Genomic DNA, 23,055 nt, shown 5'->3' with positions numbered 1-23,055 from the left:
TCCAGAGTTTAAATTGCTGTGGCTGGCCACCTGGGGGGAAATGCGGGTTGTTCCAGAGGGGAGTTAGAGGGGAAATAAGGGAGGATAGTTTGTGCTTGAGCTGGGACGAGTCCCATAGGGACCAACAAAATTTGAGCGATTGGAGTAAGGAGGCCCTCTGTGGCCTGTCCAATCTGGAGAGGCCCCATAGGGATGACAAGGAAGGGACTCCCATAAAGTGGGTTTCCAAGTCCACCCATGCTACAGTCCGGTAAGGGACATAAGTAACTGCAACCTGGGTCAGATGGACCGCCAAGTAATAGTGTTTAACATCTGGAAAGCCTCTTCCTCCCCGGGCCCTGGGCTGTTTAAGTACTGCTACTGAGACTCTAAGGGGCTTGCCACTCCAGACAAATTTGAGGAAAGAAGAATGTAAGTCCCGAAACACAGGATCCAGCACCTTCACCGGTAGAGTCTGGAAGAGGTAAAGAAGTTTGGGGATCAGATTCATCTTAACAGCAATGATCCTCCCCAGCCACGATATAATATAGCTCCTCCATACTTCTAGGTCTTTTTTGATTTTAATGAGAAGGGGAGGAAAATTCGCTCTATATAGGCGGTGATAGGAAGAGGTGATATAGACCCCAAGATACTTGATTTTGTTCGCCTGCCAGCGCAAAACAAGATTAGCCTGTAGGGTGGCACGGAGGGGAGGGGGTGCGTGCAGGAGCATGGCCTCTGATTTAGCAAAATTAATTTTATAGCCTGAGAGAAGACCATATTCATCGATGAGCCTGTATAGGGCGGGTAAAGAGTCTTGGGGGTTCGTGAGAGAGAGCAGTATATCATCCGCAAAAAGAGAGACCTTGAATTCCCGGGGTCCCACCTCCACACCCGTTATCAAAGCCGACTGCCTAATCATTGCTGCCAAGGGCTCTATAACCAATGCAAAAATTAAAGGAGATAGGGGACATCCCTTTCTCGTCCTATTGGAAAGGGAGAGAGGATCAGAAAGCGAGCCATTAACCAATACCCTAGCGGTGGGAAAATTGTAAAGAGCAGAAACTCCCGTCAGGAATTCAGCCGAGAAGCCATACGTCTTCAGAGCGTGAAACATGAACTCCCACGAAATCTGATCAAATGCCTTCTCGGCGTCCAGAGAGCATCAGGGCTGGGAGACGTCTCTGATTAATTATTTGAATTATATCTATTGCTTGACGGGTATTATCTCTGGCTTGACGACCTGGGATAAAACCCACCTGATTATAATGGATCAGATCCGGAAGGACTGTATTAGCTCTCCCTTTTCAAGCATAGCTGTGTGTAGCGGGGGCAGGGTCCAGCCACCTCAATTATACAGTGCCCCAAGGCTTGGAGGGGGGGTTACCAGGCATTAGGAACCCCCCCCCCCTCGGTTTGCCTATGATACACTGGACCACAGGCACACACAGGGGCAATATTACTACACCAGGCTGGTCTTTAGAAGCCACACAGGCACATTTATTAGTGAGGCGTGGACTTCTTATATAAAAAATATATCTCTTTGGCTCAAACAATGGTTATGGGTAACTTAAGAACAATACTAATATCCTATGTTAATAAGCAGTTCAAATACAGATCACCTCTTCTCTTTCCCATGTGATTTGATAAAACACGCTCCCTTGTCTGTCTTTCCTCCAATTTAACACAACTGCAGAGTACAATTTACATCCCGCTGCTCCCTCTCTTCTTCTTAGGTGTAAACATACAGTCAATTTCATAAAAGTTGGCTTCTCCCCCCCCCTATCAGAGACTTGCTGCCGACGGCTGCACAGTATGCAGGTATTGGTGTAAGGTTGATACAGGGAGAGGTGTATAGGGGTACAGAAGGACCCCGGGTATTGGTGTAAGAGTTATATGGGAGGGGAGGGGGGATGTAGGAGTAGAGAAGGACCCCTGGGTATTAGTGTAGAGATGATATGGGAGGGGTGTGTAAGGGTATAGAAGGACTCCCTGGGTATTGGTGAAGGGATGATATGGGAGGGGTGTATAGGGGTATAGAAGGACCCCCTGGGTATTGGTGTAGGGATGATATGGGAGGGGTGTATAGGGGTATAGAAGGACTCACTGGGTATTGGTGAAGAGATGATATGGGAGGGGTGTATAGGGGTATAGAAAGACCCCCTGGGTATTGGTGTAGGGATGATATGGGAGGAGTGTATAGGGGTATAGAAGGACCCCCTGGGTATTGGTGTAGGGATGATATGGGAGGGGTGTATAGGGGTATAGAAGGACTCCCTGGGTATTGGTGTAGGGATGATATGGGAGGGGTGTATAGGGGTATAGAAAGACCCCCTGGGTATTGGTGAAGGGATGATATGGGAGGGGTGTATAGGGGTATAGAAGGACCCCCTGGGTATTGGTGAAGGGATGATATGGGAGGGGTGTATAGAAGGACCCCCTGGTTATTGGTGTAGGGATGATATGGGAGGGGTGTATAGGGGTATAGAAAGACCCCCTGGGTATTGGTGTAGGGATGATATGGGAGGGGTGTATAGGGGTATAGAAGGACCCTGGGTATTGGTGTAAGAGTTATATGGGAGGGGGGTGTAGGAGTAGAGAAGGACCCCTGGGTATTGGTGTAGGGATGATATATGGGAGGGGTGTATAGGGGTATAGAAGGACCCCCTGCGTATTGGTGTAGGGATGATATGGGAGGGGTGTATAGGGGTACAGAAGGACCCCCTGGGTATTGGTGTAGGGATAATATGGGAGGGGTGTATAGGGGTATAGAAGGACCCCAGGTATTGATGTTAGTTATATGGGAGGGGGGTGGGGGTGTAGGAGTAGAGAAGGACCCCTGGGTATTGGTGTAGGGATGATATATGGGAGGGGTGTATAGGGGTATAGAAGGACCTCAGGTATTGGTGTAAGAGTTATATGGGAGGGGGGTGGGGGTGTAGGAGTAGAGAAGGACCCCTGGGTATTGGTGTAAGGATGATATATGGGAGGGGTGTATAGGGGTACAGAAGGACCCCCTGGGTATTGGTGTAGGGATGATATGGGAGGGTGGGGGTACATGAGTAGAGAAGACCGCCCAGGTATTGGTGTAAGGTTGATACAGGGAGGGGTGTATAGGGGTATAGAAGGACCCCCTGGGTATTGGTGTAGGGATGATATGGGAGGGTGGGGGTACAGTAGTAGAGAAGACCGCCCAGGTATTGGTGTAAGGTTGAAACAGGGAGGGGTGTATAGAAGGACCCCCTGGGTATTGGTGAAGGGATGATATGGGAGGGGTGTATAGGGGTATAGAAGGACCCCCTGGGTATTGGTGAAGGGAGGATATGGGTGGGGTGTATAGGGGTACAGAAGGACCCCCTGGGTATTGGTGAAGGGATGATATGGGAGGGGTGTATAGGGGTATAGAAAGACCCCCTGGGTGTTGGTGTAGGGATGATATGGGAGGGGTGTATAGGGGTATAGAAGGACCCCGGGTATTGGTGTAAGAGTTATATGGGAGGGGGTGGGGGTGTAGGTGTAGAGAAGGACCCCCTGGGTATTGGTGTAGGCTTGATATGGGAAGGGTGTATAGGGGTATAGAAGGACCCCCTGGGTATTGGTGTAGGGATGATATGGGAGGGGTGTATAGGGGTATAGAAAGACCCCCTGGGTATTGGTGTAGGGATGATATGGGAGGGGTGTATAGGGGTATAGAAGGACCCCCTGGGTATTGGTGTAGGGATGATATGGGAGGGGTGTATAGGGGTATAGAAAGACCCCCTGGGTATTGGTGTAGGGATGATATGGGAGGGGTGTATAGGGGTATAGAAGGACCCCGGGTATTGGTGTAAGAGTTATATGGGAGGGGGGTGTAGGAGTAGAGAAGGATCCCTGGGTATTGGTGTAGGGATGATATGGGAAGGGAGTATAGGGGTATAGAAAGAGCCCAGGTATTGGTGTAAGAGTTATATGGGGTGGGGGTGTAGGAGTAGAGAAGGACCCCTAGGTATTGGTGTAGGGATGATATGGGAAGGGTGTATAGGGGTACAGAAGGACCCCCTGGGTATTGGTGTAGGGATGATATGGGAGGGTGTAGAGGGGTACAGGAGTAGAGAAGACCGCCCAGGTATTGGTGTAAGGTTGATACAAGGAGGGGGGTATAGAAGGACCCACTGGGTATTGGTGGAGATGTTGGGGGGATAGAGGAATAACCACTTTCGGGCATTTAGTGGGTGCGCTGTGAATCTCCTCCCCCCGGAAGCTGCCAGTACAGACAGCTTTAGCCGCTGCACTATGGCGGCAGAGGAGAAGGATCCTCTCAGTTATTTCGCCGCCTATGGCAGCTCCAGCTCGGACAGCAGCTCGGACGAGGCCGGGGAGGAGGAGGACGTGGAGCCGGTGAAGCCGGCTATGAAGAGGCCGCTGTCCTCCCAGAGACTGCCCCGGCCGGACGAGCTATTCCAGACCGTGACCCGACCCTCCTTTCTCAGCGCCCCGACCACCACCGCCATCAACTGGGACAAGCGACTGCTGCGGCCCCCCGAGGAGGTAACACCCTGAGGCGGGTATAGGGAGTGATAGGAGCGGGGTCACCTTGTAATGGGGTGGCAGAGGTGCACGTTACGTACGGGGCACAAGGGGGAGATGGGGTTGTCCTGTATTGGGGGTGATAGAAGAGCAGGGTTTAGAGTGTAATGTGTATAATGGGACTTTATTTTGTCTTTGTGCACAGGGTACATAAATGTCGGGACTATTGACAGGTGATGGGGTAGGGTCCTTGCTGTGTGTGTGTGTGTGGATAGGGGTCCTTGCTGTGTGTGTGTGTGTGTGTGTGTGTGTGGATAGGGGTCCTTGCTGTGTGTGTGTGTGTGTGTGTGTGTGTGTGGATAGGGGTCCTTGCTGTGTGTGTGTGTGTGTGTGTGTGTGTGGATAGGGGTCCTTGCTGTGTGTGTGTGTGGATAGGGGTCCTTGCTGTGTGTGTGTGTGTGGATAGGGGTCCTTACTGTGTGTGTGTGTGTGTGTGTGTGTGTGTGTGTGTGTGTGTGTGTGTGTGGATAGGGGTCCTTGCTGTGTGTGTGTGTGTGTGTGTGTGTGTGTGGATAGGGGTCCTTGCTGTGTGTGTGTGTGTGTGTGTGTGTGTGTGGATAGGGGTCCTTGCTGTGTGTGTGTGTGTGTGTGGATAGGGGTCCTTGCTGTGTGTGTGTGTGTGTGTGGATAGGGGTCCTTGCTGTGTGTGTGTGTGGATAGGGGTCCTTGCTGTGTGTGTGTGGATAGGGGTCCTTGCTGTGTGTGTGTGTGTGGATAGGGGTCCTTGCTGTGTGTGTGTGTGGATAGGGGTCCTTGCTGTGTGTGTGTGGATAGGGGTCCTTGCTGTGTGTGTGTGTGTGTGGATAGGGGTACTTGCTGTGTGTGTGTGTGGATAGGGGTACTTGCTGTGTGTGTGTGTGGATAGGGGTACTTGCTGTGTGTGTGTGTGGATAGGGGTACTTGCTGTGTGTGTGTGTGGATAGGGGTACTTGCTGTGTGTGTGTGTGTGGATAGGGGTACTTGCTGTGTGTGTGTGTGTGTGTGTGTGTGGATAGGGGTACTTGCTGTGTGTGTGTGTGTGTGTGGATAGGGGTACTTGCTGTGTGTGTGTGTGTGTGGATAGGGGTCCTTGCTGTGTGTGTGTGTGTGTGGATAGGGGTCCTTGCTGTGTGTGTGTGTGTGGATAGGGGTACTTGCTGTGTGTGTGTGTGTGTGTGGATAGGGGTACTTGCTGTGTGTGTGTGTGGATAGGGGTACTTGCTGTGTGTGTGTGTGTGGATAGGGGTACTTGCTGTGTGTGTGTGTGTGGATAGGGGTACTTGCTGTGTGTGTGTGTGGATAGGGGTACTTGCTGTGTGTGTGTGTGTGTGGATAGGGGTACTTGCTGTGTGTGTGTGTGGATAGGGGTACTTGCTGTGTGTGTGTGTGGATAGGGGTACTTGCTGTGTGTGTGTGTGTGGATAGGGGTCCTTGCTGTGTGTGTGTGTGTGGATAGGGGTCCTTGCTGTGTGTGTGTGTGTGTGTGGATAGGGGTCCTTGTGTGTGTGTGTGGATAGGGGTCCTTGCTGTGTGTGTGTGTGGGGATAGGGGTCCTTGCTGTGTGTGTGTGTGTGTGTGTGTGTGTGTGTGTGTGTGGATAGGGGTCTTTGCTGTGTGTGTGTGTGGATAGGGGTCCTTGCTGTGTGTGTGTGTGGATAGGGGTCCTTGCTGTGTGTGTGTGTGGATAGGGGTCCTTGCTGTGTGTGTGTGTGGATAGGGGTCCTTGCTGTGTGTGTGGGGATAGGGGGTCCTTGCTGTGTGTGTGTGTGTGTGTGTGTGTGGATAGGGGTCCTTGCTGTGTGTGTGTGTGTGTGTGTGTGTGGATAGGGGTCCTTGCTGTGTGTGTGTGTGTGTGTGTGGATAGGGGTACTTGCTGTGTGTGTGTGTGTGGATAGGGGTCCTTGCTGTGTGTGTGTGTGTGGATAGGGGTCCTTGTGTGTGTGTGTGGATAGGGGTCCTTGCTGTGTGTGTGTGTGGGGATAGGGGTCCTTGCTGTGTGTGTGTGTGTGTGTGTGTGTGTGTGTGTGTGTGGATAGGGGTCTTTGCTGTGTGTGTGTGTGGATAGGGGTCCTTGCTGTGTGTGTGTGTGGATAGGGGTCCTTGCTGTGTGTGTGTGTGGATAGGGGTCCTTGCTGTGTGTGTGTGTGGATAGGGGTCCTTGCTGTGTGTGTGGATGGGGGTCCTTGCTGTGTGTGTGGGGATAGGGGGTCCTTGCTGTGTGTGTGTGTGTGTGTGTGTGTGTGTGTGTGGATAGGGGTCCTTGCTGTGTGTGTGTGTGTGTGTGGATAGGGGTCCTTGCTGTGTGTGTGTGTGTGTGTGTGGATAGGGGTCCTTGCTGTGTGTGTGTGTGTGTGTGTGTGTGTGTGTGTGTGGATAGGGGTCCTTGCTGTGTGTGTGTGTGGATAGGGGTCCTTGCTGTGTGTGTGTGTGGATAGGGGTCCTTGCTGTGTGTGTGTGTGGATAGGGGTCCTTGCTGTGTGTGTGTGTGGATAGGGGTCCTTGCTGTGTGTGTGTGTGGATAGGGGTCCTTGCTGTGTGTGTGTGTGTGTGTGGATAGGGGTCCTTGCTGTGTGTGTGTGTGGATAGGGGTCCTTGCTGTGTGTGTGTGTGGATAGGGGTCCTTGCTGTGTGTGTGTGTGTGTGGATAGGGGTCCTTGCTGTGTGTGTGTGTGTGTGGATAGGGGTCCTTGCTGTGTGTGTGTGTGTGTGGATAGGGGTCCTTGCTGTGTGTGTGTGTGTGTGGATAGGGGTCCTTGCTGTGTGTGTGTGTGTGTGTGTGTGGATAGGGGTCCTTGCTGTGTGTGTGTGTGTGTGGAAAGGGGTCCTTGCTGTGTGTGTGTGTGTGGATAGGGGTCCTTGCTGTGTGTGTGTGTGTGTGTGTGTGTGTGAATAGGGGTCCTTGCTGTGTGTGTGTGTGTGAATAGGGGTCCTTGCTGTGTGTGTGTGTGTGTGTGGATAGGGGTCCTTGCTGTGTGTGGATAGGGGTCCTTGCTGTGTGTGTGTGTGGATAGGGGTCCTTGCTGTGTGTGTGTGTGAATAGGGATCCTTGCTGTGTGTGTGTGTGAATAGGGGTCCTTGCTGTGTGTGTGTGTGTGGATAGGGGTCCTTGCTGTGTGTGTGTGTGTGGATAGGGGTCCTTGCTGTGTGTGTGTGTGGATAGGGGTCCTTGCTGTGTGTGTGTGTGGATAGGGGTCCTTGCTGTGTGTGTGTGTGTGTGTGTGTGGATAGGGGTCCTTGCTGTGTGTGTGTGTGTGGATAGGGGTCCTTGCTGTGTGTGTGTGTGTGGATAGGGGTCCTTGGGGGGGGGGGTGTGTGTGTGTGTGGATAGGGGTCCTTGGGGGGTGTGTGTGTGTGTGTGTGTGTGGATAGGGGTCCTTGGTGTGTGTGTGTGTGTGGATAGGGGTGTGTGTGTGGATAGGGGTGTGTGTGTGTGTGTGGATAGGGGTCCTTGGTGTGTGTGTGTGTGTGTGGATAGGGGTCCTTGGTGTGTGTGTGTGTGTGGATAGGGGTCCTTGGTGTGTGTGTGTGTGTGTGTGTGTGTGGATAGGGGTCCTTGGTGTGTGTGTGTGTGTGTGTGTGTGTGGATAGGGGTCCTTGGTGTGTGTGTGTGGATAGGGGTCCTTGGTGTGTGTGTGTGGATAGGGGTCCTTGGTGTGTGTGTGTGTGGATAGGGGTCCTTGGTGTGTGTGTGTGTGGATAGGGGTCCTTGGTGTGTGTGTGTGTGGATAGGGGTCCTTGGTGTGTGTGTGTGGATAGGGGTCCTTGGTGTGTGTGTGTGTGTGTGGATAGGGGTCCTTGGTGTGTGTGTGTGTGTGTGGATAGGGGTCCTTGGTGTGTGTGTGTGTGTGTGGATAGGGGTCCTTGGTGTGTGTGTGTGTGTGGATAGGGGTCCTTGGTGTGTGTGTGTGTGTGTGTGGATAGGGGTCCTTGGTGTGTGTGTGTGGATAGGGGTCCTTGGTGTGTGTGTGTGTGTGTGTGTGTGTGTGGATAGGGGTCCTTGGTGTGTGTGTGTGTGTGGATAGGGGTCCTTGGTGTGTGTGTGTGTGTGGATAGGGGTCCTTGGTGTGTGTGTGTGTGGATAGGGGTCCTTGGTGTGTGTGTGTGTGTGTGTGTGTGTGTGGATAGGGGTCCTTGCTGTGTGTGTGTGTGTGGATAGGGGTCCTTGCTGTGTGTGTGGATAGGGGTCCTTGCTGTGTGTGTGTGTGGATAGGGGTCCTTGCTGTGTGTGTGTGTGTGTGTGTGTGTGTGTATAGGGGTCCTTGCTGTGTGTGTGTGTGGATAGGGGTCCTTGCTGTGTGTGTGTGTGTGTATAGGGGTCCTTGCTGTGTGTGTGTGTATAGGGGTCCTTGCTGTGTGTGTGTGTGTGTGGATAGGGGTCCTTGCTGTGTGTGCGTGTGGATAGGGGTCCTTGCTGTGTGTGCGTGTGGATAGGGGTCCTTGCTGTGTGTGTGTGTGTGTGTGGATAGGGGTCCTTGCTGTGTGTGTGTGTGTGTGTGTGTGTGTGTGTGGATAGGGGTCTTTGCTGTGTGTGTGTGTGTGTGTGTGTGTGTGTGGATAGGGGTCCTTGCTGTGTGTGTGTGTGGATAGGGGTCCTTGCTGTGTGTGTGTGTGTGTGTGTGGATAGGGGTCCTTGCTGTGTGTGTGTGTGTGTGTGTGTGTGTGTGGATAGGGGTCCTTGCTGTGTGTGTGTGTGTGTGTGGATAGGGGTCCTTGCTGTGTGTGTGTGTGTGTGTGGATAGGGGTCCTTGCTGTGTGTGTGTGTGTGTGTGTGGATAGGGGTCCTTGCTGTGTGTGGATAGGGGTCCTTGCTGTGTGTGTGTGTGTGTGTGGATAGGGGTCCTTGCTGTGTGTGTGTGTGTGTGTGTGGATAGGGGTCCTTGCTGTGTGTGTGTGTGTGTGTGTGTGTGTGTGAAAAGGGTTCCTTGCTGTGTGTGTGGATAGGGGTCCTTGCTGTGTGTGTGTGTGGATAGGGGTCCTTGCTGTGTGTGTGTGTGGATAGGGGTCCTTGCTGTGTGTGTGTGTGGATAGGGGTCCTTGCTGTGTGTGTGTGTGGATAGGGGGTCCCTGCTGCGTGTGTGGATAGGGGGTCCCTGCTGCGTGTGTGGATAGGGGGTCCCTGCTGCGTGTGTGGATAGGGGGTCCCTGCTGCGTGTGTGGATAGGGGGTCCCTGCTGCGTGTGTGGATAGGGGGTCCCTGCTGCGTGTGTGGATAGGGGGTCCCTGCTGCGTGTGTGGATAGGGGGTCCCTGCTGCATTGCTGGAGATGTAAGAGAAGGACTACATGAGCTCCTGGGAAGGGGGTACAGAATCAATACTGTACTGGGGGGGGGGTACTATAAGATATACTATGGGGAATACCAAACATGTCTGTGTTTGGTGAAACATCAATATTTTTTTTTATTTTTTTTTTACACTAGAGTTATATTGAATAGATACTGCAGTATGGGGTAATGGGTAGTTGTGTATTGTAGGGTGGGGTATGTAGAAGTGTACCGAGCACAATAGCCCTGGTTGTAACACATTCATCCTGGGAAACTCCAGTGTGGTTAAGATTGCAGTGAATTAAAAAAACAAAAAAAAATAATCTTGGTACAATTCTCTCCTAAAATCGTATAAATACTCATTGCATGTTTACAGTAGTAAGTCTGGAGAGTGACTAATAACTCTGGATAAAAGATGCTTAAAACATGTTTGTCTTACATAGACTTAAAGCACTACAGTTGGATTTAATCAGATAATCCTCTTTCCAGAGGTCATATCAGCTTTATTATTATGAAGTGATTGAAATCACACTAGCTTTATCCATAAATCAGTACAGGAGACATTCCTAGGAATGGCATTTAAAAGTCTGGAGCTAGCAATCATTTTATAGGCACATTGGTTACCTGATTTATTAGATTTGTCCAGCCACTGTTTGAATTTATTATGTTTACATAACATATGGCAGTGATATGTATGCATTGTATTATCATCATCTTTTCTTTATAAGGCACCATAAGGCTTCCGCAGTGCCATACATAGGGGGTTAGAACATACAACAAAATTATGTAAGTACATACAGATAAGTACAACGAGCACAGATGAGCAGCCTAATTAATGCATGGATGCAGTTAACAGAACTAATTGCATGGTGCACACAAAAACAATTCAGCAAAAGATAAAACATTGATATCAAAGAGGAGTGTGGGCATGCATGATACATAGGGTGGAAGACCCTGTCCCTGAGAGCTTGCATTCTAAAGGGAGAGGGTAATAAGAGAAAAAAGGAGCAAATGGGACAATAAACATAGTGGGGGTCACTATAGGCAGAGGTCTACAAGATGCTGAGGCCATGATGTAGATAAACTTAGATGGGGCCATGATAGTACAGTGACCTAGGTGGTACAGATTTCAGAAGGGTCAAGATGATGCAGAGGCCTATTTGGACAATGGCCATGATGGTGTCTGGGCCCAGGTATTGTAGAAGCCTGGATGGTGGCAAAGGAGGTACGACGGTGGCAGTGTAATTAAAGTGGTAAAACAACTGTAAGGCAATATGATGGCAAAGCAGTATTTTGGCACTGCAATGTTATGGTAGAGTGGTACATTAATGGTAGCGTTAAGACGAGTAAATACAAAGGCAATGGGGAAATAGTGTGGGGGGGGATTATTGGCAGGAGAGCAGTGAATAGACAGGGGCAGGAGTGAGAGAGTGTGTGGAAAGCAGAAGTAACAAGTGAAAGGGTCTGAGAGAGCAGGAGCTGAGCAGCTGGATGGTAAGAATGAAGCAGGGAAATAGAGAGAAAGCAAAGATATCACCTGTGTTATTTTTACCTTTTGACAAGTACGTCTAGGTCTACACTAACACTTTATAGTCAGTCAATTGTATGTGATTATTCACAGAAACAAAGTGATCTGTAATCAGCGCACCCCTATGAAAACCTTGTGCACCTTGCCACTGTTAGACCGTGGAATTGGTCTTATAAGGATTCATTGGTAACAGACCATGCTACTTGCTTTATATGAATAATCAAACACAACTTGACGTCACTGGTGTAACCCTAGCTTTAACCCCTATATTCACAGTAATGAATGCAAAGTAGTTTGCACGAGATATAATAAGTGAGTTATATGTTGCTATCTAATAAAAACAAGTCGATATACTCACAAACATTTAAAATTGGGACATAAATGCTGCTTGGAACGAGCCCACACTATATAACAGTGATAAGGGGCAACCCCTTCTGTGTACTGGAGGTCAGCTAAGGGCTACAATGACTTTCTAAGACGTATAGTTCTGTAATATTCCAATGTTAAGCTGAATACACAGTGTTGGAAAATTACTTTAGTTGCAATTTCTGTAACAAATGTACCAACTACTGAAAGTCCTGATGATCATGCAGATTCATGTGTACATATCTACACGATTTACTGTCGGAACTGTGATCATCTCTCATAAAGATCGTGACTCTGCACACTATAGCGATATGCCTACACTGGAGGTCGACCGTGCATACACACTTAAACATTTGTCCGACATCATTCCATCGTTGATTGTGATTTTTAGGAAGTTCACAAAACCAAATCAAACGATACGATGTACTTTAGTACGGTAGAGCATGATCGTGGGAGCGTACATGCTAAAACGATCTTTTATCGTGTGATCTGGACGATAATTCCATCAGTGTGTACCCAGCTTTAGTTGTATTGGAATGTTGGCACAAAAGCTGCTCTGTGATGACGGCTATTGATGGTGCGTCTCTTTGCTGTACTGATTTATTTCATCTTATCGTTTTGGAACAGCCTCCTAAAGAATTTAAGGTGTGGAAGACTAATGCTGTCCCACCTCCTGAATCCTACAAGGTGGAGGAGAAGAAAGGGCCTCCTCCTGAGCTTGACATGGCCATCAAATGGTCCAATATTTACCAAGACAATGGCGATGACGCTCCCCAGCAAGTGAACAAAGCAAAGTTTCTGCCTGAGGACGAGGAGGCTGTAGAGTCTGGTGCTTCTGGTAAGATGCTTTATTTTTTTCTTTCCTGTAATGTCCTGGCCCGAGCAAGACGTTCTTCTAATGTCAGTGATGTGGTCAGCCAAGACTTGCCAGGCATGTTAGTTGCGGTTGAAGGTTTTTCTCTTTTTCACCAAACCCGCCTTTACGGCTGGTACGTATGGTCATCTTATAGCGGCACGTGGGACCCAGTGGCGATGGAAAAGATCTGTCTGCTCGTCATTTGTGCTGTACTTCTGGAACTTGTTCAATCTGGCCACTTATGTGTGTGGCTAAATTGGATACTGAGCCTTTCACTCTGGTCGGGCAGAGAGGCAGGAACAGGCCTTGTCTGGCTAGCATTGTTTTTTTTAAGATGTTTGAAGCTGTATGTTCACTCATTACCTAGTTGAATTTAATCGATTGACGTGAACAGGGCCGCCTTACCTCTTTGTCTGTACCCAGTATTGTATATTATTTGATTTGTCCCCAATTGTAAAGCGCTACAGAATTTGCTGGCGCTATATAAATAAATGATGATATGTAATCTGCCATATTAGGCCTGCAGACTCCATGGTAATTATTTTGGCTTAGGGGAGTCTTGAAAAAAATTATGGAGACCCTAAGGGTGCTTTGAACTGAGAAAGATTGAGATCCACATATCCATATCTTCCCTACACCGCAGCATTGGCAGATAACTTTACAAGTGATCCCTTACGGCAGGGTTGAAAGGAAGAACTAGATTTATTTTCTGCTCTCCACCGCTATAGTCTCCTCTTTCTGTAGTCGGTCCAGGGGGTTCCCTACCTGCCCTATCCAAGAAAAAAACAAACCAAACTATAAACTCTCATCTACAAGTGTCTTTGAAGTTTAACTTCTCTTTTAAACGATGAATCGCTCCGAGCTACATCTATTATTTGTACTAAAAGATGTCTGTTCTTCCAGACGATGACCAGGATGAACCATCTCCTGCTAAGAAGCTCAAGGTCTGAAAGTTGGAGTCATGAACACAATCTGGATCCAGGGGTCGTAAGAATAGATGCTGGGGAGCCACTCGACTACAAGATTACCGTCGTAACTTAGTGTGTAGATCTATCACCAGTATTTAAGCACAACGTTGTGGGAGCTGTACAAATATAATAGAACTTGTGGTGTGGTACAAGGTGCTAGTTTTGGTGAATGTAGTCGGCCGTAATAGGCTTGCTGACTAGCAACATGTTTTTACTTTATGAACCAGTTAAAATGCAGTTTGGTTCTTCCGCTTGTCTGCATTGTGTTAGAAGCCTTTTATAAAGGAGCGTGTTTCACTTGAAGTTATTGTAATAATGCCGCAGAGAGCCCGATTTAGAAAATTACTTTGTAAATAGACCACTCGAATTAAAATTACATTTGATAAGTTGTCTTCTTATTGTCAATTGGAATTTACATTTTTACAAGGTTTAAGAGTTACTGCTTAATGACGAAGCCTTATTAATATTGCCCATTCTATCTCCCAAGTTAAAAATATAAATAAAACAATTGCACCTTTGTTCCTTCTAGATGTCGGTGGTTTTGTTTTGGCAGCTCTTTACTGCCCTAAATTTAAAAAATATTAAAATAAAGTAAGTTTCTTAGTGGTGCTTTAAATAAGCTACTCATAAATAAAAAAATATGCCCCATGCAAACCATTATCTACCACTATTATCTCATATTAGAAACCTGAAAACTAAATATCTCCCTCCAGAGAAAATATAAATATATAGTAAATATAATGGATAAATGTTCATAACCTCCTTGTGTATATAACCCATTTCAGTGGTGATCCTTCAGTGTGAAAACCTTTTATTTAGTGTAAACTACTTGCCAAGAATGCAAGGTCTGCCTGATTGGCTGGGGTCCACACCGCACTCCTCTACTACGATGAGTGGTCATCGGCACTCGCTGGCCCTATTTGATAAGAGGGTAATGGATTGCAGAAGCCAGTGTTACAGCCATCAGAGATGGTGGCTAATGGCACATGTAGGGAACGGACAATTGGTTTTTTTTTTATGTTGACTCGCTGAACTCCATCCAAAACAACATTTTTAGTTTAAACTTTCTTGTTGCATGCATGGGGCTGTGATATACATGTCAACAAGAGGTTCTGATCCCTGTCTAATGCAGGGACCAAACTAGCCAAGAGAAAGTTTGTCTGAAACAGTCAGAGGAAACTTGTACAAACATTTGGCAGGGCTTCTCTGCATCGGAATGCCAGAATTGCAGTATTGTAAGAGCTTAATCCCATTTATCATACTAGTAGCATAATTCTGAAATTTGGAAAGAAAAAATGTTTGTTTCATTGTAATCAAGCTCTACCTAAGTATAGTTTGCTATTTTCTGTAGAGTTCCATGTTACTTTCGTTCTTGAAGAACAATGTATAAATCCTTGATATTTTGTGTCACAAACTAGAGGAGCCAAGAGCCATCTTCCTGTTTTCCATAGAATTCATTAAAGTCCTGTGTGTCATTATCGGCTATTTATTCAGCACCACTAATTCCGCAGCGCTGTACAGAGAACTCGCATCAGTCCCTGCCCCTTTGAAGCTTACAGTCTAAACTCCCTAATATAAATAAATATATATATATATATATATATATATATATATAGTTAACCCGTATAGTTAACCCGTGCATGATACTCATGCATTCTAGTCAAATCAAGCTACTTAAGGTGTTAAAAAGGTTCTTGTCATGCATTTGGGCCTAGCCCAGGCCTCCTCAGGGGAAGAGCGTTACTTCCCGACGCAAGCGCCCTTTTTTAACGTGGTTTTGTCCACATGTCACCACCTCATCAATTTTCTCCATCACCTCATCCTTCATCTTCATCGCCACATCCTTCATCAAGCGACTTAAGGTGTTAAAAACTCCCCACTGTCACCCCCGGCAACCACCAACCACTCCCAACTGTCACTTCTCCTTCAAGAAATATATAGGTCAGTGTATAACTCTGCCCAGCAGGTGGCACTGCAGCTTGTTTTTTTTTCCCACACACGCCACTAGGCATTTATATAGTAGATATACATACACTCATTCATACATACATACATACACACACACTACGGTCAATTTAATAGCAGCCAATTAACCTACTAGTACGGTTTTGGATTGTTGGAGGAAACCGTTGCACCCGGAGGAAACCCACGCAAACACGGGGAGAACATACAAATTCCACACAGATAAGGGCATGGTTGGCAATCTAACTCATGACGCCAGTGCTGTGAGTCAGAAGTGCTAACCACTGAGCCACCATGGTGCCCATATGTCATACAGCAGCTCCTGGCTATCCTCTGGATGAAACCGATCATCCAAGGAGGATCAAGGTGGTTTGGAGAGGGGCTAAATGTGAGGTTTGAAGGAGGCAGAGGAGCCGAGGATGGGTGGGGGGCAAAAACAATAATTTCTGCCATTTAGACTCATGAATTATGGGGGCAATCATGATGGATTAATTGTGTCCCCATAATCCATAGATAATTAACTGATGGGAGCAATATTATTTTATTATATTTTGGGGTCAATAATAAATAATGTGATTGCCAACGGGGGAGATAATTGTTTCATAAGGGGGACATTATTTATACTGCACTACAAGGACCAGCATACACTTGCATTTTATGTAATGCTGTGTATTACAGATGTGAGTAATATACATTAAAAAAATATTGTTTACTTAAGGGGCCTGATTTATCATCAAATGCAATTTGTGTTTAAAAAACCGCATGTGACTTGTACAACTGTATTCAAATACAAGCGGATCTCAAGATACGTTTCCATGTGAATCTGGGTATAAGTACGCCCTGACTTTATGTAGATAGACAGAACAGACTGTAAGACACACATATATATGTGTAATATAAACTCACATCAGAATGCATGGGGAAAAAATTATTAAAAAAAAAAAAAAGAAATGACCAACTCATAATTCTATAATCAATAATAAAAACGTGTTGGTTTTTTTTGTTTTTAAATGTTTTAAACGCATAAATGAGGATGTTTTCAATGGGTACTGTGTCTTCCTTGCATATACATGTTTTGTGCTACCACGTGGCACACATACGTGTAGTCGTCACTATCACTCAGCGCTGTGTTGAGTGATAAATCTCTTTCTCCGATTCCATCTGGGGGACACTGCTACCATGGGGTTGTATGAGGGTGCATGGAGTTGGCACTTAAATAGTTAACAACTAAGTTTGCTGCTGACTCCTCCCCTCTGCAATCCCACAGACCTCAGTAATACTAAAGTCCCAACAAAAGGGCTCAACAACACAACTAATTGGAGAACAGCAAAAGGGAGGGAACGCAGTGTCCCCCAGATGGAATCGGAGAAAGAGATTTAACGTAAGTACAAAAATCTTCTTTTCTCCTTCATCCACTCTGGGGGACACTGCTACCATGGGGACCTTCTAAAGTAGCCCCTAAGGGAGGGAATTCTCTGGTCTACTAGCTCGCAAAACACTGCGGCTGAAATTGGCGTCCGTATACGCAAAGATGTTGAACTGGCAAAACCTCATAAAGGTATGAACTGAGGACCAGGTCGCCACCCTACCCATCTGCTCTGCAGATGCTTCATGGCGAGCAGCCCAGGAAGCCCCCACCGCACAAGTACAGTGCACCGTAAGAACCTGAGGCACAGGTAAATTTCTACACATAAGCAAGATTAATCATAGATCTAATATGACGAGCAATGGCCTGCTTGGTGGACGGCCAACCTCTCCTATGAAATTCGTAAAGAACTAAAAGAGTCAGTCCTGCAACCAGCAGAAGTTCTGTCCACATAAATCCGTAAAGTCCAGACTAACAGGGGAAAAAGGCCCAGAAGGAGCAATCCTTTCTCTAAAGGCCGGAACCACTATCTCATGATTTAAATAAAAACCAGGAACCACCCTAGGCAAGACAGTAGGTACAGTCTTATGAACCGTCCTATTCTCATGGAACACCATATAAAGACCCCTATGGGACAAGGCTCCAAGCTCCGACACACGTTGGTAGATGCAATGGCCAGCAAAAACACCACCTTCCACATCAAGAAACGCAGATCAGTCTACTCCAGGGGTTCAAATGGAGGCCACTGAAGAACCTCAATAACGAAGTTCAAATCCCCCGGGGCCAACGGAGAGACGTTGGGGAACTGAACATGAATAACCCCTTGAAGGAAAGTACAAACGTCAGGGAGGAAAGCCAACTGGCGCTGAAAGAAAATAGAAAGCACAGAGACCTGAACCTTCAAAGAACTCAGTCTTAGTCCCATCTCTAACCCATCCTGAAGAAAGACCAGAAAACGGCTAATCTGAAAAAGGTAGGGTTATGACACTTTTTCCCTACAGTACATAAATCCTCCACACCTTGTGATAGATCTTAGCTGATACCGGCTTCCGAGCCTTTATGAGGGTCTGCACTACCCTGAAAGAGAACCTCCTTGACAGTCAGAGGTTGGCTTCAACAGCCACGCCATTAAAGCCAGCTGAGGCAAGTGCGGATGGTGTAAATGGTTCTTGACTGAAAAGCCCAGCCTGACCATTCCACTAGCAGCAAGATGCTGGCGAATCAGAGCCAACTGAGCCAATTCCGTGCCACCAGAATGATCGGAAAACTTTCCAACAGTACTCGTCTTAGGGCCTGAGAACCCATCGGAATTGGTGGAAAGTGATATCCTAAACAGGAGTCCAACCAAGACATTACCTCCACAGTCAGAGAAACTCTGGTTCTTGCAACCTAGTGATCTAGATCTTGCAGGCCTATTTCCAAACTAACTCCTGAAACACCTGAGAATGCAGTTCCCATTCTCCCGGAAGGATTGCATGCCTGCTGAGATAATCCGCTTCTAGTTGTTCACTCCGGGAATAAGCGCTATGGAATATGTTGGCGCTCTATAAATAAATGATGATGATAAACACTGCTGAAATCGCTGGAACAAATTTCTCCACCCCCAAGAAGACCTGTTCCGCTACCTGCATAGCTTCTGCACTTCTTGTTCCTCCTTGGCAATTTACGTATGCCACTGCAGTGACATTGAAGGATTGGAGGTGGACTGGTTTTCCTGGAAGGAGAGACTGAGCTCCCTGGAGGGCTAACAGCATGGCTCTTAGCTCGAGAACATCTATGGGCCGAAGCGCCTCCCTGGCTTTCCAAAGACCCTGGAGACGAAGCTGGAGAACAACAGCTCCCCAGCCCTTCAGACTGGCATCTGTGGTCACCAGAATCCAAGACCACAGGACAAAAAATCGGCCCATCATCAGAAGCTCTTGAACTAGCCACCATTTCAGAGGTTGACAATCTCCCTGGAAAGTCTGATTCGTTGGGTCACCAGATGAAAAAGGGGGACATGACCAATGTCTTAGATTCCACTGGAACGTGCGACAGTGGAAACAACCGTATGGGATGGTTTCGAACATCAACCTTAGAATCGCCATGCCCAAGCACATGGAAGGACCAGGGTGACTTAACCGTACAGAGAGTTATAGGGATCTGTAGAGAAGGTTCTAGAAAAAAAACTTCTGAAAAGTGGTGTCCATTATTAATCCTAGAAACCTGATAAGTCTTTGAGGAGAAAATAGTCCAAATGCGAAATAATGTTCTCTCACAAGGCATGTAAACGTTCTGCCATTACCGCCATAATCTTTGTGAAAAATCTCTGGGCTCTGGAAAGCCAAAGGGGAAAGCCCTGAATTGATAATGGGAGCTTCCTACTGTAAAAACAAAGGACTGATCCCATCCGAAACTTGTCTACTCATAGATGTTGTTTTAGCCCCTTGAGGTTTAGAGATGATCCATCCTGTTTTGGGCACCAAGAACAGGTTTGAATTAAGCCCCCGGTGTTTCTCCCCTCTGGACATGATCCCCAAGTTCCAAATATCTTAGGTGTACGCCGCCCACTGATATTTGAATAATTGTAGGTGACCCCCTACCTCCGCAGTCGCGAAGAGAGTAAGGTCCCGTCATGCGGATTAGTATTTAATTTTTAATTATTAATATATTTTTTTTTTTTTTATTTTAAGATCTTGGGATTCGGACATCTTCAAGAGTAAGCATCTCCACCCGTTTGCAACTGTCCTCGAATTGCAAGGAGACTACCTCTATTCGCGGGCTGAATTTAATAGTCCGTGTTTGCAAGAAAGGATTTCCAAAAAGACCCAAAACACGTAGTTCGTGATTTAGGGGCATTCACCGGCAGTAAAGTACCTTTACCTGCGGTTGCTTGGCTAATCATAGTACCTAACACAATCCTGTATCAAGATTTTATATATATATATATATATATATATATATATATATATATATATATATATATATATAAACAGAATAATCCTCACAATAGAAGAATCTCAACAATAAGTTGATAACTATGTGAAGGAATTACTAAATATTCTACAGAAATCTATTTGTACAGATATGTGTAAGGCAAAACTGATGTAAGGTACTCATCCCTCCAGAACCATGTCTAGGACAGAGTACCCGCACATAGAAAACAACCTGTCAGACAGACACAGTCTACTGCTGATAGAGAGCAACCTGTCAGTGACACACAGAATACTGCTGATCAGTGGCAGTGATACCTGTACTACCCATAGACGGAGCAGCCTGTGAGTCACACACTGTATACTGCTGATAGAGAGCAGCCTGTCAGTCACACACAGTATATACTGCTGATAGAGAGCAGCCTGTCAGTCACACACAGTATATACTGCTGATAGAGAGCAGCCTGTCAGTCACACACAGTATATACTGCTGATAGAGAGCAGCCTGTCAGTCACACACAGTATATACTGCTGATAGAGAGCAGCCTGTCAGTCACACACAGTATATACTGCTGATAGAGAGCAGCCTGTCAGTCACACACAGTATATACTGCTGATAGAGAGCAGCCTGTCAGTCACACACAGTATATACTGCTGATAGCAGCCTGTCAGTCACACACAGTATATACAGGTGATCAGTGCTTGTGAAGTAAAACTGCTCAGGAGTTTCTTCAACTGTCTACTGTCCAGTTCTGTGAATTGACTTCAATGAACAGACCAATGTGTGAAGGGGAAGCAGTCCTATAGGAAAATGACATGATCCTCCTCAGTTTTTATATGTTATTTTTTTTTTTAAAAAAACCAGACAGGCCATAAACAATTAGACCACAGAGATAATAGACAGTATAACCACGTTTGTTTTGATCCTGGCTAATGCCTCAAAACCTTATGGAAATTGATCTCTGAATAATAAAATTATGGCTCATAATCATTGACTGAACACTCATGTAAAATACTGTCTGCATTAACTTTAGATCCTTCTATAATAAAACTCTAAACTGTAGGTATATATATATATATATATATATATATATATATATATATATAACAGTTTATCTCTCTATTACCACAAGAAGCCTCATTAACTAGTTATTCCCCAGTGGGGTACTTAGCTGCTGACAGGTCACACTGTGCTCTAACAGCCCCCCTGGTCTCTTTACCCCACAGATAATTTGACAGGTATTGTGAACAGCTATAAAATTCTGCACAATAATTCTTGTTCTTATCAGACATTATATTTCTTTTTTTTTTTTTAAGAAATACAGATTAGGCAACTTTCACAGAGAAAAATACAGTACAATAATTACTAGTTCTGACTCTGGCTGATGGCCTCAAAACAGTAATATAAATATCTGTGGTAATAATAATGTAAAAGTGGAAGATATTGTATAAAATCACCTAAGTGCAGATAGAGTCTAGTTATAACCCTATGTGCCTTTTGTAAACACATAAATATATATATATATATATATATATATATATAAAACTCTGCTGACTTATATCATAAACAACTGGGGCACTTACTGCAATTGTCAGTGAAGTGAAGTCAGCAGCAGATGGATTCTCCATTATTTCACTCAGGAGTCCTCTGAGGTAAACTGTAGCTGAGTTTTCCCGCCTTTGGAGTGTACCAATCAGCAGGGAGGGGGGGGGGGTGTCTCCTTTACACTCCCAGCACTGGTGTTTTCTTTTTTCTTTTCTTTTTTTTTTTAATATATATCCCCCATGGGGTACTTAGCTGACACAAGGAGGACTTGTGAGGAGCAGCCAGCAGCAGCAGTAGAACTATCTGAGGTGCCTCTGAAGTCCGACTGCGATGACAGGAAATGGTACGAATATCTCCCGCCCCGGAGCGTACCACTGACAGCCGGAGAATCTCTCACTCACTCCCCGCTGTCTGATGGTTCAAACGCCCAGAGGAAGCATAGTTGCCAATTCCGCTTATAACAAGCGGAATTGGGCTTCTTTTTTTGTGAAGTTGCGGGGGGGGGGGGGGGGGTTTCACTGCCGCGGGTAGCTTGTTTTTGGGCTTGGAGACGTTCTCCGAGTCCTCAGGCTGCATAATCGTTTTTTTGGGGGTTTTTTTTGTCTGTTACCATTTTGTGATTGGTGCATTCAGTTTTGGGTTTTTTTGTGGGCGGGTTGTGCAGAGAATTCCTCCAATGAAGTGGCGCTTTGTGGGTGGGGGCGGAGTCAGAGGAGGACGTGGAATAAATCACAGGAAGACGGATCTACAGCAACCTACTGAGATAAGTGCTGTGACGGACACATGATCACTGCACTTATAGCAGGTAACACTGCTATATAACACCCTCCCCTCCCATTCAGTAAGCTGCTCATGTCAGAAGACTGCTTATACTGTTATATCATGGGGCTGTGTGGTATAGACATACCAGTGTCCTAAATTACAACATTTGTGTTTTCATTTGCCATATCAGTGTATAAATGTGTCCTCTTGTGTTTATAAGGGTTTTCTAAATGGAGATTCAGTGTAGAAATTAGTGTTATAGTAAAGGACGGTCCCCGGTAAGTTGGGCTTTTTTGGGGGCTTTTTAGGATTGGTTTGGGCTTGTTTTTCACTAAGTGGTTGCTTGTTTTTCATTTCAGAGTTGGCAACCCTGATAGGAAGCCTCTATCAGCTCAGGCTGCCACACTGCGTTGTGTTCCTGTATCAATGCCCATTCGTAATCCTTCCTAGGGCAATACGAGATCCAAGTCCCCCCTCCGCCTCAGCGGGGGACTTGGTATCTCCCAGTATGTTTTGTCCTCGGACAGAGTGCGGCGCTCTCTGCCTGTGGTAGCGCCGGACCCGTCGGGACAGTGCAGTGACAGTCGCTTAGCGTGGTCACTGCTCTTGATCAATAAACACCACACTGAGCTGTGCGGTCTCTCTTTTATAAATATTCTTCTTTTTTAAAGAAAAAGGAGCATTGCTACATTTGAAATCTGTGAGGAAACAAAAAGTTAAATAAATCCATCCTCACTTAAACTCATACCAATAATCTAATAAAAATAATAAAATCTAAACCTAAGCAGCAAGTACTGCTAAGCAGTTCTAAACGCAGCCCAACTCCTTGGGCACTTAAACAAAACTGAGGTCTGTGGGATTGCAGAGGGCAGGAGTCAGCAGCAAACTTAGTTGTTAGCTATTTAAGTGCCAACTCCATGCGCCCTCATACAACCCCATGGTAGCAGTGTCCCCCAGAGTAGATGAAGGAGAAATTTGTACGTACAAGATGCCCAGAGCTTGAA

The 23,055-nt window shown here is 46.5% G+C and overlaps 1 protein-coding gene and 1 long non-coding RNA gene across 2 annotated transcripts in view; one reads left to right on the top strand and one right to left on the bottom strand.

Moving 5' to 3' along the window:
* LOC142098991 (uncharacterized) overlaps positions 1-23,055 on the bottom strand; it is a 61,643-nt gene that overhangs the window by 27,701 nt on the left and 10,887 nt on the right. The window lies entirely within an intron of this gene.
* On the top strand, positions 4,200-13,889 carry C8H1orf52 (chromosome 8 C1orf52 homolog). Its single transcript, XM_075182017.1, has 3 exons — positions 4,200-4,506; positions 12,307-12,517; positions 13,439-13,889. Exons 1-3 carry the CDS (start codon positions 4,252-4,254, stop codon positions 13,483-13,485), a joined length of 513 nt encoding a protein of 170 aa, XP_075038118.1. The 5' UTR covers positions 4,200-4,251; the 3' UTR covers positions 13,486-13,889.

This window comes from Mixophyes fleayi, chromosome 8 (genome assembly GCF_038048845.1).
Source record: "Mixophyes fleayi isolate aMixFle1 chromosome 8, aMixFle1.hap1, whole genome shotgun sequence".
In the NCBI taxonomy this organism is placed as follows: domain Eukaryota; kingdom Metazoa; phylum Chordata; class Amphibia; order Anura; family Limnodynastidae; genus Mixophyes; species Mixophyes fleayi.
The sequence above is the reverse complement of the archived record's forward strand: the minus strand, read 5'-3'. Positions and strand labels throughout refer to the sequence as shown.